The sequence below is a fragment of the Seriola lalandi genome, unplaced genomic scaffold (assembly GCF_002814215.2).
Source record: "Seriola lalandi dorsalis isolate HSWRI2012SDOR001 ecotype SW California unplaced genomic scaffold, Sedor1 jcf7180002054901, whole genome shotgun sequence".
Classification (NCBI taxonomy): domain Eukaryota; kingdom Metazoa; phylum Chordata; class Actinopteri; order Carangiformes; family Carangidae; genus Seriola; species Seriola lalandi.
This window is the reverse complement of record NW_019525453.1, coordinates 1,150,169-1,165,765: the sequence shown is the minus strand read 5'-3', so window position 1 is coordinate 1,165,765 and position 15,597 is coordinate 1,150,169. Positions and strand designations below refer to the sequence as shown.

The following is a 15,597-nucleotide window of genomic DNA, read 5'->3' as shown; positions in this document are numbered from 1 at the left end:
CATGTCAAATAGAGAAATGCTGATAGTAACAGGGACGATTCTATCTGGCCCCATGACACATATGAAAGGAAAACGTTAAAGTGGAAAGCTTGAAACATTCTCCATGTTCCATCGCATTCTGCGATTTTGTACACATCAACTATGACTTATTGCTTCGACCCCATGTAATCAAAACAGAGCTAAACTCTAAGCACTTATTTTCCTCATCTAAACTGATGTAGAGGAAGTGTGAGAAGCCCACCCCCAATTTGCAGCAGCGTGACAACCCTGGAAGACTGGACTGTCACCAAAATGCATTTACAAACAGAAAGAAAATAAACTTATCTCAATATCACTTTACGTATCTCTATAGTTCTTAAAAAGGCCTTTTACAAGGACTAAATCTAAATTCTATAATTAAATAAATACTCCTTCATCATGCCTGTCTGGCTCCAGTGTCTTACCTCCACCTCACAGGTGAAGTCGGTCCCGTCCAGTAGGGTCACATGACACACCACCAGTTTCATCTTGGTCTTCCTCACAAGGCGAAGAGGAGACTGGAAAATGGAAGTCTGGCCTTCTTCTGTTCCTCCCTCCCCTTCACCTTGCACCTCGTCTTCCTGCTCCTTCTTATCCTCCTCTGCTCCTTCTCCCTCTGTTGTCTCCTTGGTCTCTTCGGGACTTTTCTCAGCACTCTCTTCCACCTTCTCTTCCTTGGCAGGCTGAAGAAGTTTGAGGTGCAAGGAAAAAAAAGGGGGTAAAAAATAATGTCAAACCTCAGAAGATCACAGGGTCTCCCACTGTGGCCCTTACATAAAAACTTCCAATCTTCTTTAAAAAACTCATCATTTGTTCAGTAGCATGAAGGAAATCATCTAAAATCTCCAAAGTAAGAAAGAGAAAACACTGTTTTCTCGATCACTCTCTGTAATTCCCCTTCTAGTCTGCATTTGCTCTTAGGAACTACAGGCGTTTCTTTTGGCCTGATTAGTGAAATGTTGATGTCACTGGGTGGGCCTGGGTGGCTTAATGTGATCGCTGGATGGAACAGTTTATGTGTGTGCATGTGTATGTGGGAGAATGGCTTTGTGAGTGCGTGTGTTTCTCCCTCTCTTTCTCTCTTGGCTGAGCAGCAGTTTTAAACAGACCAGTGTGTCCTGCTGTGGAATGTCAGTGTATCTCTACACTGCTTGAGTGTTGTGAAAAATGGTATCCTAGTATCTACCTGACAGCAGTTCGTCCCTTTGTTTCTTATTTAATCTAAAAATGAGGAACTTTATAAAGTCTGTATCCAAAACAACGTGTGTTGGACTGACGTGGGAGGAAATTTGTTTAAGCAAAGTACTTTACACCTGCTTATGGCTGGGGGACCAGTTTGGTGGTAGTTTCACCACTGTGACACGCCATGCAATCCTCAAAGTAATGTATCCAACTGAATTTTGATGCAAATCCAATATGGAAAATTATGATGTTACAGTCTAGTCACACTTGACTCGGGATGGTCCAATCATTCTTTACACACTAATGCGCAGTAGCAGTACAGTTACAGGCAATCAAAACTAATGCAGCATATGTTCACTGGTAGTGATGCTCCTCTTTTCACTCAATTGATTACCTTAAAGGAACAGCTCAACATTTTGGGAGACAGCCTTGTTCACTTTTTTGCCAATGTTTAAATGAGAAGATCAATAATGCTGCCGTGTATGCCAGACTATTCCTTGGCTGTGAGCAGTAACTCCCCATCTCAGCAGGTTGCCTGGCCAGCTCGCGGTGATCACAAGATGCCACACCTGGCCAAGAAATAGTTCAGCACACAACTCTACAAAAAGACTACAGCTTGTTTTTATACTTTGGTTTTTATATGAATTAAACAAAGATATGTGGCGTATTTGGTGAGAGTGGTATTGATCTTCTTATCTCTCAGCAAAAAAGCAGATACATGTATTTCCCAAAATGTTGAACTATTGCTTTAAGGGTTGGGTGTTTTTCTATTGTGTGCCTAATTGGGTTCCCAACCCCTGGACCACATACTGGTACCAGACAAAACATTTGCTACCAGGCCGCAAGTAAACCATGTAATTCAGAAAAATTTACTTTCTGTTTGGTTTTGTTTTTATTTTTGCACTCTCTTGCACCTTCACCATCATTTTCTGACTCCGCCAAGGCTAATGTGTGTGTTGGGAGGATAAACAGAGATATCAGCCTGACAGACTGCAAGCAAACTAATGGGTCTACGTTATCTCCCCGTGTGTGTACTGATGAGGTGTGGAGAGCACCCCACATGTGACAAGTACCTCAGTGTCTGCGCTGGCGTTGGAATGAGATTCTGCCTCTTTTTCCTGCACTTGCTCTGACTTGACTGCCTCCTTCTCTTCCACTTCCTCTGCGTGACCGTTCACTTCTGGGGCAGGGCCCTCCTCTTCCTGTGCCACCGGGCTAACGGCTTCCTCTGTGGGTGGGAACTCCTTGGTTGGAGAGGTCTTCATGGGTCAGGAAAAAAAAGACATTAAAAGTCTAACCTATATTACATACATTAATTAATTCCCAGTTATGATATGAAAATAAACATTATAATATCATAATTTAAGCAGGGTTTTCTATTCAGCCATTACAACATAATAACAGTGGATTTTTACTGTACCTGGCTTTGAGATTTCTGCTTCTTAAGCCATGTTGGCAGGTATCGAGATATTCCTTTTCCGTCTTTCCCCTCTTTCTCCTTCTCCTTTTCTTTCTCCTTCTCCTCTCCCTCTGCGTTCGCTACTTCCTGGGTTTCTTCTGTTACCTTCTCTGATTGGTCCGGCTGAGCAGCTGACTCTTCTGCTTTCTCCTTCACCTCTGTCTCAGAGCCTGCTTCTGTTGTCATGGTGACAGGTCAACCTGCAGAGAAAAGAAGAGTGATGGAGGAACATTAGATTAGATTTTAAGTATCACACATTGACAACATTAATCCAAACCATTTTAATGATGAATGTTGTGTGTATATATATATATATATATATATATATATATATATATATACACACATTTTATTTGGGTTTATTTAATTGGATCAGCATCGTTGAGATTATTCCGAAACACTGAAAATGATATTCTGCTATATCCATAACTTTAATAAGAATGCAAATTTGTTGTGGCTGTTAGTATATGACAGAGAGCTGGAAAAAGATTGCCCCACAGATTTTGGCACCAACATAAATTTTTCATGGCATAGCATGCAACTCCAGATTTTAGTCTGGAGTATCTTTTATGAATAAGCCATGTGGTCCCATAGTTTCTAGTTTTGAGTGCAATCAATGTTTTCTTCACAATATGAGATGGACCAAATGGTAAACAAAAAAAATCTGGATATCAATAACTATAAACCTATTAGGTGCCTCATCATGAAAGCAATACAACACCAAAATTAAATATATTAAGCTAAAATATACTTGTTGATCTCGGTCCTTTATCTCGCAGCCGTTAGCACATGAGCTCATAGCTGTTTGAAACATTAGCTTTTGGGTTGGTCCATTCCTTTTACCCAAGTACACAAACGAGAAAACAGTGTAAGATGTCATTATGTCACATGGTGAGCTTCATCTGGGACAACAGCTCAACAGCTGGTTACAAGCAGTCACGCACATTTGTGCACACACATAGACACACAGCGTAAGAGGGCGAACTAGTCAATTCTTAATATCTGAGTCATTGGTTTTACCCTGCAGCTGTGGTCAACACACACGCACGCACATGCACACGCACACACACACACACACACACACACACACACACACACTTCAACCCAAATATCTTTGGCAGCACTGTCCACACACACCCAATCAAAGAAACAGACATAGTAATTCAGCATGACACTAATTTGCTGATTACATTAGACGACCATTGGTCTTGAGGGCAAGGTGGGGTCAGGATCTGCATTGTTACCCACAATGGGTGTCTACCTGTTTTGGTGTGTGTGTGTGTGTGTGTGTGTGTGTGTGTGTGTGTGTGTGTGTATGATTCATACACTATTAAGTCATTGTCATCCACTGGCCTTTCAACTGTTGTACTCAATGTTTATAACTGTGTCTCTTTTTCTCCCACACTATGTCTCTCTGACCTTCTCAGTCCGATTCTATTATTTGTTATGTCGTGTACATTTTACTTTCTGACCATCTTACCAGTAATCTGACTCTCTCTTTTCTGCCCTGTCACCTTCAATAAGAGACGACACACAAGCACACACACACACGCACGCACACATCCACAGTGCAGCATTGGTGTGCTGGGAGGGGGGTGGGGGTAAAAATAGAACAGGTCTCCTTACGCATGATAGGCTAATGAGGTAGGGAGGGGAGGAGGAGAGATGGCTAGAAAGAGGTGTGTGTCTTAGTGTGTGCAAATGTCAGAGAGGCAATACATGCACTTTTGTAAGAGAAGACAAAAGACAAATACCACTGACTCATCTCATACAAAGAGGGAATCCTGGTGACATTACACCACAATATTACAAGGACAGAGCTATTGTTATTCCAAATCTTACTTTTTGTCCATAAAAACACCAGAACCACCAATGTATTTTGTCTGTGTTTTAACAATTCCTGACTTATGGCTTCTATCTAAACTGGGAATCAAATTGTTGTTCTAACATGGGGGAAAAGCTATTTCCTTGAAAATAACATGGTCAATGCATGGATGCAAATGGTCAGTGTCATTTAAAGGAGGCGTGACAGGTGAAGCTGGGTTTAGTTAGTAATCAACATACAGTATATTCACAATCACATCCCCGATGAATTCATCCACACTGAACCACTGTGGCACTGACCAAAGTGTAGCTGTGTAACAAGCAGGCAAGATGACATTGTTACATAGGGTTTTAAATTTGGTCCAGATTAATTTTAAATCAACATATTTTTGTCCCTGTGTGTGAAGCTTTAGATTGAGCCATCTATACAGCTCTGTTACTACCTACTAACTGCAGATCCCACTCTTCTGAGACACTGTGTTTCTCAATAGACTAGCTAGCTGTGTGTGTGTGTGTGTGTGTTGGCACCACTGGGTAGCTTTTTGCAAGATGTTCGTCACGGCCACTTTGGCCTGCTTTACACTGGCCCCTTCTCTCTACAACTGTTTAACACCGGGAACCTTGTTCTACCTCTCTCACAACTATCTAACTCTCCCTCTTTCTCTCTCTCTCTCTTTCTCCATCTCTTTCTATCTATCTCTGCTACTCTCCAACCCAGGGTGCCTCTTTTGCTTTTTCACTAAATCTCTGCACTCATCTCTCTCCTCTCTCAATCCCTTTCTTCCGGGCCCCCTTTCAATCCCCTCCAATCGCCCACTCGCATTATCTCCCCCTGAAGCCCCTCCTCTTTCCCTCTTCTTCCCACAGTCCATATGAACAATAGCAGTGGCATTATTATAGCCTCTCTTCATATATACTCATATGTACACACTGAACAGTTTATGGCAGGAAAACCATCTGTAACTGGCAGTGGAAACTGGCAGTCATCACACTCAAGTATTCCTGTATGTGACTTAGCTAGAACTGCGACAGCAGTTTCATGTGACTGGGGTCAAACATGGGTTAAATGCCAGACATAGTCATAAACTCACCTCCTGTATGAAAAGAGTTGAACTATTATCAGATGTTATGTGTTTTGTTGCTCCATTAAGTGTCAAGAATTTGTCTAGAGGAAAGTCCTGTAATACTCCAGTGTTATGTTTTATCCAACTATTCCGTAGTCAATTAGTAGTAATCAAGTAACCCCGTCTTCCAAGTAAGCAAGAGAGAAAAGCCTGCAGACTCACGATAAACACACAGACACACAGATAGTCTTGCATGTTGAATTAGATGAGGAATTTGTATCACTAATACTAACTTAGCTCATTTCCTCATCTTATAATTATCTATATATTTACATATCTGCAAGCAATTGCCACTGAAAGCAGCTTTATCAACATTTATTTTCGCTCTAATCTTATTTCTTATTTTTTAATCTTAATTCCTTGAGCCAACTCATCTGTTTAATATAGTCTGCTTTCAGTGAGTGGATGTTGCACAAGACTGTCACACCAATAGATAAATACCAAAGATGAAAAATGTACCTTTTACAGCACTTAATGACATTTATTAGAGCTTTAAAGCTGTACTGAACTAACATTTACTGCTGTACTCCACAAGACAGCAGCTCTCAACCAATTACATGTTACACCTGCCCTTTTTTATTTAAAATGAATGGTTAAATGAATGAATGAATGAACCGATGAATACAACTACTGGCCTTACCTATTGTTGTTTCTGTTGCTCCTCCCCTGTAACTCCTTTCCTTTTGCCACTTCCCTTCACCTCCTTTTTTCTTTCTGTTTGTTCTCACTTTCTTTTTGCTCTTCTTTCTCCGCCTTTCTTAACTTCTGTCTATAGCTTTCTGTTCGTGTTCCTTTCCTTCACTTTTGCTTCTCACCTCCTAGCAAACGCCTGTCCTACAAACTGTCATTGCCATTTTCTCTCCTCCTCCATCCTCTCCCGTCTCCCTCAGAGCTCTGCTTCCCCCGGGACAATCGCTCACAGAAACAAGGGCAGAAAACGAGAGAGAACAGAGAGGGGTTGGGGGAGCGGAGAATGGCGAAGAAGTGTGTGTGATAGCGAAGAGCGAGGCGAGAGAGATGGAGAGGTGGAAGATGGATGGAGAAAGGAGAAGAGAGATAGAGACCCAACCCACTGCGCGTGCCTACTGTGCCAGATTCCTAATGGATACATAGCACAGAAATGGAAATAACACTTTCTCAGCTGTTCTTTTCATGCCCATTCATTTTTCACTACATCCAAAGGAAGCTAGTGTGGGAATCGCTCCTCTTTCAATTTCTTACTTTCAATCAGTCCACAATCTTAACTTCATTCCCTCAGAATATTTATCAGAAACAGTTCTTTCTCTCCAATACACTTCATCTATCTTAAACAATCACTTCTAACTGAAACATAAGTCTTATTTTCCTGTTCTCAATCCCTCAGAGAATCTTCATAATGTTAAGCTATTACATCATTACTACATGTTCTTGGCCTGCAAAACTTAACAACTCAATTTTACATCCTCCAAGGAAGAAAAAATAAATAAGAAGTTACATAGATTACATCTCGGACAAGAGGTGAGTTTCCATCCGGCTGTTTTTATGCAAATTTTCAATTAGTGAAAAAAATAAAACACTATATTTTTTACACAGTTGGAAGAGGTGGAAAAGTTGGTGTATCAATAAAAGGTGAATGCATCTAAGTGAAATCAGATTCAGCAAATGAATGATGGCATACAGAAATCACTTGGCTTAAACGTCACTCAAGCTTTTCGCTCCAGGAGAAGAAAAATGGTGGCAGACGAAAACATTATGCATGTGTGCACCAATGAGGAGACTGCAATGTTCAGTGATTTAATACGCGCATAAAAAAAAAACAAAAACATCTTTTTTTGTTTTTTAGATCATGGCAAAAAATCCCTGTGGCAGAAATAATTCTGACACTTATATAGACTTTTACTGACTAGATTCCCCATATGAGAGCATATCCTCTTTGGCAAAATTAGTGTTTGCTGTTTTTACCCCTCACACTATCACAAACACCATACTGCAGCTGCATGAGTCAAGCAAACACACACGACGGCTCCTCCACTTATAACTTTACTGCTGCCTGACTGGGCTTTAGGGTTCATCGTCATAGCAACAACAACTTCATGACCTGGACTGTGGCCAAGAGATAAAATTTTATGAGAGACAGACACAGTATTGAGTACAGAAGGAAGAAAAACACAGAACAGAAAGAGATAAGTTGCTGGCTTCAATGTTTTCACGTTTGTGAGGATATGACAACTTTCAGTCTTATAAAAAAAAAACATATTAATACCCATCCATCTCACTCTATGGGGTAGAGTGGGGGTAGGGAGGGGAGGAGCGGGTTTCCATGGCAATGACATTCATGGACTACAACAATAAATCCCAATGGAGACAAGAGATTACCACAGCAAAAATACAGATTAGTGGATGGGCGTAGAAGTGACAATAGAGATTATGACCGTGCCTAAACCCATTTCAAACCACATCAGATTTACAGCAGATATTGCACGGTGGACCTACAGGAACTGCAACAGCTACTTTTCACTCTCTCCTCTCATCACTGATGCACCACACCCAACAGAAAAGGATGCTTGGATTACAGCAGATATCTCTGCATGTGTGTCTGCATTTGTCCTTGACAAATTGACATGACATTAGGTCCACATTGTGACAAGACACGTCTGTATCACTGTGCATTTGATGCTCCAAATTAAGAGATGGGAACAACTATAAGCACTCCATCACTCAAGCCCACTTTATAAGTACCAGAGGGGCCAATTCTTTTCACAAAGCTAGGGGGGCAGAGAATAGCAAAAACACCCTGCCTATCTGATTGGCTTGGCTGCATTTTCAAACACTGTTTTGATAAAAATGTAGGGCAGTGATGATTCAGAGGTTTGGATCCAGGTTAACCATCCTGTGTGTGTAAGTAGTAACAGGTGTTATTATGTCAAAACATTAAATCATATTTAGCGTGTACACACGTGTGCATGGATGGTGGGCGTGTGGACACAGTGTATTAGCTCACAAAACCAGCTACACCATGTCACACACATTCCCACATAATACCACCTACATTGAAGATACAGTATACTGTAAAGATATCATATCCCAATCCCTTCCAACACACACACACACACACACACACACACACACACACACACACACACGCACACACACACACACAATCACACAGACACACACACACACAAACAGGAGGAGTATAGCTTTCATTTCAATTCGGCAAAACTAATGCTGAATGAATATGGATGCACTACTGAAGTCCCAGTAGTGATCATAATATCTGCCACTACAAAGTTAGATCACATTTGTTTTTCAGTATTAAGCTCCACATCACACACTTTTAGACAACTACCCACTTACAATTTAGACCCTAAGCACATGAGAAAGGATGTAAGAGAGAGCTGAACAGAATTGTTCGCTTACAATTTTAATTTTGATGTGATGATGGTGCTTAATGAAACATAAAGGGATCACCAAAGCCATTACAATACATCTTGAGTAGGACATGTGCGTCCAACAATTCAAGGCAATCCAACCAACAGTTGATTCCACACAAATTTCAACCTAAAAGTCAGGACGTCACAGAAGGAGGATTCATCACCTGGGAAACTTAAATATCGGTAAGTTATTTCACGGCAATTCATGAAATGGTTGCTGAAATATTTCAATCGGGACTAAGGTGATGGACCAACCAACCAATAGACCAGCAGACCAGCATTGCCATCCCTAGATCCACATAACCAACATGACTTAAAATAGAGCAACAATAATGCTAGCTACAAGAGGACCCCATTCACTGCCAACTGTAGTAAATGTGAATTACAGTTTTAAACCAACAACAGCAGTACCTCAGAGGTGTGGTTCACCTATCAAACTTTCTTGAAATATATGCATAACTACCACCTCATCCCCAAAGCTGGATATCATTCAATCGCTGTTTGTTCGTGTCATTCCAAGGTTCAGATGTTCATAATGTGCATTAAGAAACACTTTCACTATTTCAATTGAGCTACAGAGGTTGTTTCTGACAGCTGGTGTACACTGAGTGCAATGGGTTCCAATAAAAGCATTGGAAATCGATTGGCCTTCACACAGCTGAGACTAATGAATTAAAAACCAATCCTGCAGATCACACTGGGACATCCCAAATGTCTGATTCACTGATGCAACAAGCTAACAGTTTTACAAACTATTCCTCCAACAGCTGACAGTTTCTGAGCCCCAGTGTAGTTTTGAAATAACCAAAACCACACAGAGTGGAGAATCCTAATCTGTGCTGTTCTCTTGTACAAACTGTCCATCTGTCACGCAATGAGCATCCATACACATACAGATATGAGCACACAAATATAAACGGATACTAAAACATATGTAAACACGTGCTCAGAGAATCACTGATTAATACACTAGAAATGGGTTTATGTTTTCAATCACACATAGATGTGTACACACACACACACACGCGCACACACACACACACACACACACACACACACACACAGCTGGTGTGAAAATTCTGAACATGCCTGTCCCTTTACACTGCACTCTGACCCTCAAACTGAGGATTACACAAAGGATAATCCCTGTGTATGTTTGTGTGTCTGTCTGCCTGTCTATCCATTCATCCCTTCATCTTAGTCTCCGCCTCTGCCTCTATTCCCATCTACACCTGGCATCAACCTTTTGCTGGCCTGAAACAACACAAACGCTCCCCTTGTGTCTCTTTGCTGCCTTTGGTTTGAGCTTAGGAAATGAAAGGTCATCTTATAAGTGATGTTTAGATGACCAACGCTATGTCATTATTTCTGTTACTGTGTTATTAGTGTCAGCTCAAAAGCGTTATTGTCTGCATTCCTACTGTTACTCAACATTAGGATCCTCCATTCACTTCTATACTCCTCATCTTAACTTTTATTAAGAACTATAAAACACTACTAGAGTACTGCAAGGCATAATTCAAATCTTTTACCACTAATGTGCTGATAATGTATGGATGCTATGTGGTACTATTATATTATTATATTATACCATATATAGAAATCTGCAAATAATATTATCAATAATATTAATAATTAATTACTGGTTAATCTGTTACTTTTTATTGGATTTGGTCACTTCCTAAACATTAGAAAACTGTAAAAATGCATATAACAATCTCTGAGAGCTCAAAATGATTTCTTGGAATTACTTGATTTGTTTAAACCACACTTCAACACTCAAATCTATTCAATTTACAATGTCATAAAACAGATAAAAGCAGCAAATCTGTATTTTTGACAAACTGGAACCTGCAGATTTCTTGCTATTGTGCTAGTATTTTTGGCATTTAGTCAATTTCTTTTAAACCAAATTACTGTCAATAATCCACTTGTTTTTCTCTTAAATAATTAATTTTTTACCTTTAATTTCAGTTTACCTTATTGGCATGTAAAACACACACATCAGGGTTATAATGTATTTCCCTTTATCCATGAACAATGTTGAATACAAAACAAACTTGATGCAAGAAAATAATTATATTAAGCGTTAAAATGAAGTAAAATGAAAATATATTTTATGTACCCTATCTCCTAGTTATAAGTCTCACTCTCTCCCTCTCTCTTTCCCTCTTTGTGTGTGTGTGCGTGTGTGTGAGAATAATGGGTCAGCTCATAACTACTATTGTTAACTGCTAAACTCCCCTATTCAGCGATTAAAGCAGTCAGGCGCAAGTGCCCTGTCTGTGTGAACGTGAGTGTGTGTGAGACAAAGAGTGAAAGTATGGGTGGGTCACACGAGTGCACATGAGGAGAGGAGATACAGTTTACCATGTGTGTGAGACGGACTGACAAAACAGAAAAAAGGAAGACAAAAAAAGCAGGCATTAGCTGGGAGGAAGAGAAAGAGTGGGTGCATGAAAGGAAAAGAAAGACAGCTCAACCGCACAGCTCAACATAGTCTCTCTCTCTTCTAGCAGTGGGTGTGGTGTTACTATGGCAACATACATCCCATAGAGGGTGGTAGCAACAGGTGCCTTGGCAAAACAGATGACTTCATGGGCATTAGGGCTCATTTTTACAGCTGCCTTGTGTGGCAACTTGATGCAGGAGTGAAAGAAAATCTGGATCATCAAATATTGATTAGAACAGACTGAAAGCTTTGCTGTTATCAAACTGTCAAAACATGGTGTTTCTCACTCTTGGCAGCTGATTCAATACATTAGTCATTCAAAAGTATTTCTCTCAATCTATTCTGATTGACCACAAAATACAGTCATGGGACTGTAAGGTGCTCTAGCAAACCACCAACTCACAACCGCCTGCCATTAATTTCCTAACTACTAACCTTAACCCCTAACTCTAAAATTAGGCATTCCCCTTGTGAACACCATAAGATGTCCTCATTTTTAGAACATCATCCTGTTTTCTCAATTACTGTGAGGACCTGTTGCCTCTAAAGTCCAGACACATACTCACACATCGTCATGTGAAAAATGCTGCAGTAACCAGCTCTTTTTTCAATGACATGACCACAAGGATTTACTTAGGCGTCTAGTATCAGTTAATCCCAGACCAGTGAACTCTGACCTCTAACCAGGAAACAGGAAGTGTGCCCTCCTCCCGTTTCCTCCTGGTTAATCTCCCATCTCTGTATCTTTATCTTCAATTGTCATTTTTAGAGACACATATGACTCTGTATGTGTGTCTCCCTCATTAGAAACCTATCAATATAAAAACAGGAAATGACTACATTAAAAACAGCTTTTCTGTCTGGCGCTGAACAGTTTTTTTCTCTGACTAATCATAAGGAAAACTTACTTACTTAAGTGTTTCTCATACATGTTATATTTTGGCAGGCAAACTAAATTTGAATTAAATTTATAGGCAGCGTATTTTATAATCCCCAAGAGAAATTGCAGAATTGCGAAAACTGACAGAATCCACTCTATTGTATATACATCACAGTTTCACAGTTAGACGAAAAAGGACGGAAATGACTGTTGTGCAGCTCACTACTGAATATCTTTTGGGAGGGGGTGACTTCAGACACTGTACTAGCTAACTTTGTTAATGGACTAAAACCATTTTGTGATGCCCTAGAAAATAGGAAATATGGGGACAAAAAGTGGAAATGCACGTAGCAAAACGTTGCCTGGGCGATTAGATAAAGGCTAAGTGTGTATCAAGACCAAGACTAAAACAAATGAAGTTTTAATTCGTTTTATCAAATGACTGGTGGTAAAGGAAAATAAATAAAATATATCTTTCTACACTCCACCATAAGTAGTCTGTCTGAATCTCCCCCTCTCTCTCACACACACACACACACACACACACACACACACACACACACACACACACACACACACAGTTCACTGGGTTCTTTACACACTTTCCAAAATGTTTTACAAACTTCTGAGCCTCTCAAAAGCAACTAATGAGAGTAAGTTAGCAAGTCTACTCTCCCTCTCAACCTTCTTGCCCCAGACACTCCTCTCACTTCCTTTCTCTCCCCCTCCCCTGTGATTCCTCTCTTCTCTTATTCACGAGCCTTTCTGACTTTTTTTGACAGACTGATTGAATGAATGAACAAATTAATGAATAGTCACCACATGATAAATGAATTAATTGTTCAATGAATGAGAGAATATGAATAAATAAATCACTAATGAAAAAAAGAAATCAATCAGTCTTTTTTGATTATTTAACAATCAACATGGTATCTCAAAAACTCCAAATGGAAAAAACAAATTATGTATATCCTATACTCAATCCATGTTATCCTACTCTATCAACTTTAATATGTTAAAGCTCTCCAATTTTAAAGCTTTTATATAGCTATTTATATAATTGTTTCATTATTGATTTGTTTTTTTTGTTTTTTTAAATCAATTCTTCTGCTGATATAAACCTCTGTGCCAACATTTCCTCATGTTGCTCACTAAGATGCGGCCTTTAAAAGATGAAGGCGCTGCCCTGTCCTGCCATGCTCTGCTCTGCCTCTCTCTGTGAGAATGTGACCCTATGCTGATTAATCTGTTTTTAACTATGTTTGGCCCCCTGCCAAAGCCACAGGCCCACGTTCTCTCCCTCTGTTTTTTATTCTATCGTTTCTTTCAGAGCTGGACACTTGCTGGGGAAGGCAGTTTGCCCTCTCTGATTTAAAATGTTATCCCTCAATACAAGGATCTTCTGGTCTCCTTTAATAGATTCTCTCTATTAACACAAAATATTCATGCTCAAACTATTATATTTGACTCCTTTAAGCATATACACAACATAAAAACTTACTGATGAATACTACAATAACCATTTTTCACCACTCTTTTCTCATTTACATTTTTTGGCATTTAGCTGACTCCCTCCATCACACACGTCCTTAACATCTCTATCCCTCTTTCACTCTCCTCCCCTCTTTCCCCCACTCTCTCTGTGGCAGTAATAAGCTGAGCATTGCACTACAGTTTCCATTCATCCATGCCTCTCTGATCTTCTCTGTGGGTATCCGAACCCTGCGGTGCCCGCTGGCCAAGCTGCCCTGAAAGCTAGAGGCTATTACTCCCCGGTCACGGCTCACTGCCACACTGTAGAATATGTCCACCTTAGTAATTGTTGTGACTGTCCCAATGTCGCTACAATAGAGGAGATGAAAGCCTTGAATTGTGCTTTACAGACTGGAACAGAGCAGACAAAATGTCTTGAACTATATTTGTGACTTTGTGCTTTGGACGATTGAATTTTTTTCTGTACATGCTACTTTTCTAAAAACATAGTCACCTCTAGTCACTCAAACTGATGTGAGACAGTCGGACTATCTGTGTGTGGTTGAGCTGATGTGACGTGTTTTGCTCCTGTTGATCGCACAGGGTCAGGATGAAAATACACACACACACACACACACACACACACACACACACACACACACACACACACACACACACACACACAGGGATGTTCCCATAGCCTTTCCGAATGGTTAAGCAATATCTCTCACTCTCTCTGTCGCTCTCACTCAGTCTCTCTTTCACTCTTACTCACTTCCTCTCCATTTGCTTCTGCCTTCCCTCCCTTTCTCCTTTGGTCACTCCATCACCCACTTTCTCCACTTTCCCATTTTCTTATTTTTTGCCTCCCTGTGTCTCCCCAACTCACCCTTCAACCCGTCACATGGTGAGGGTGAGAAAAATGAACAAATGAGGAAGTGTGTGAGTGCGTATGTGTTTTTGTAGTGATTTCCTTAAACTAACGCAGGAGTGACAACACACCAGACACTGTTTGCAAGTGATAAAATATTAAGAAATCTTACTGCCTCCCTTTGACAAAGAGCCAAATTAGTTCTCCTATCACATTAAGATGGTTACAAAAAAGAAATTCTTGATCAACTATGCACCTGTTTTACACCTATTACTGTCATCTTCTTTTGGTTGTTTCTCCCCATTTTATGCTGCTTCCTTTTAATTTTAATTTACAGTGCTCTGATACCCAAGTTTAAGATACAGTTTAGACTGGTGACTGCTGAAAACAAATTCAAAAGCATAATTTCATAAGATTCACAAATCCCAAATGACTGGAAATGACAACAGCAATATAGAAGATAGAGAAGAAAAACCAAATCATGCTCTCATTCTAGCTAAGCCAGAGTTAGTTCCAGCTACCTTTAATGAGCAGATTCTCCCACCAGAACAACCAATTAAGGCTTCTCATTAGTGGGTTTGACAGAGCCGCTACTGTTCTACACATCCTGGGAGTCTGAGAATGAACATGGCGTTGATGATTATAGATAAACTATACACACAGAGAGGGGCCTGACAGGAAGAACACACCAGAGTGACACAGAGTACGTGCTCACTGCCTGCTTCCATCTTTCCAGACCAAGAACCCTTTGTGCTAAAAAAAATTCTATTGAGCCAAAGATGTTCCAATGCATATTGTATTCTATGTGGCTATATATATATATATATATATATATATATATATATATATATATATATACACACACATATATATATATATATATATACACATATATATATAT

General features: G+C 40.0%; 1 protein-coding gene across 16 annotated transcripts in view; it reads right to left on the bottom strand.

The window, feature by feature from the left end:
• Window positions 1-15,597, bottom strand: part of epb41l2 (erythrocyte membrane protein band 4.1-like 2) — a 50,890-nt gene that overhangs the window by 32,274 nt on the left and 3,019 nt on the right. For 15 of the 16 annotated variants that reach the window (XR_015438731.1, XM_087180391.1, XM_023430065.2 and 12 more), the window contains exons 2-4: window positions 2,621-2,859; window positions 2,274-2,459; window positions 444-701 (exon numbers count right to left, since the gene is read on the bottom strand). Coding sequence is in view for 15 of the 16 variants with exons in the window: in XM_087180391.1 (XP_087036517.1) it covers window positions 444-701; window positions 2,274-2,459; window positions 2,621-2,845 (669 nt within the window). In the remaining variant the exon portion in view is untranslated. Of the gene's footprint in view, window positions 1-443; window positions 702-2,273; window positions 2,460-2,620; window positions 2,860-15,597 lie in introns of those variants that run through there. The other variant, XM_087180394.1, reaches the window with a different exon arrangement.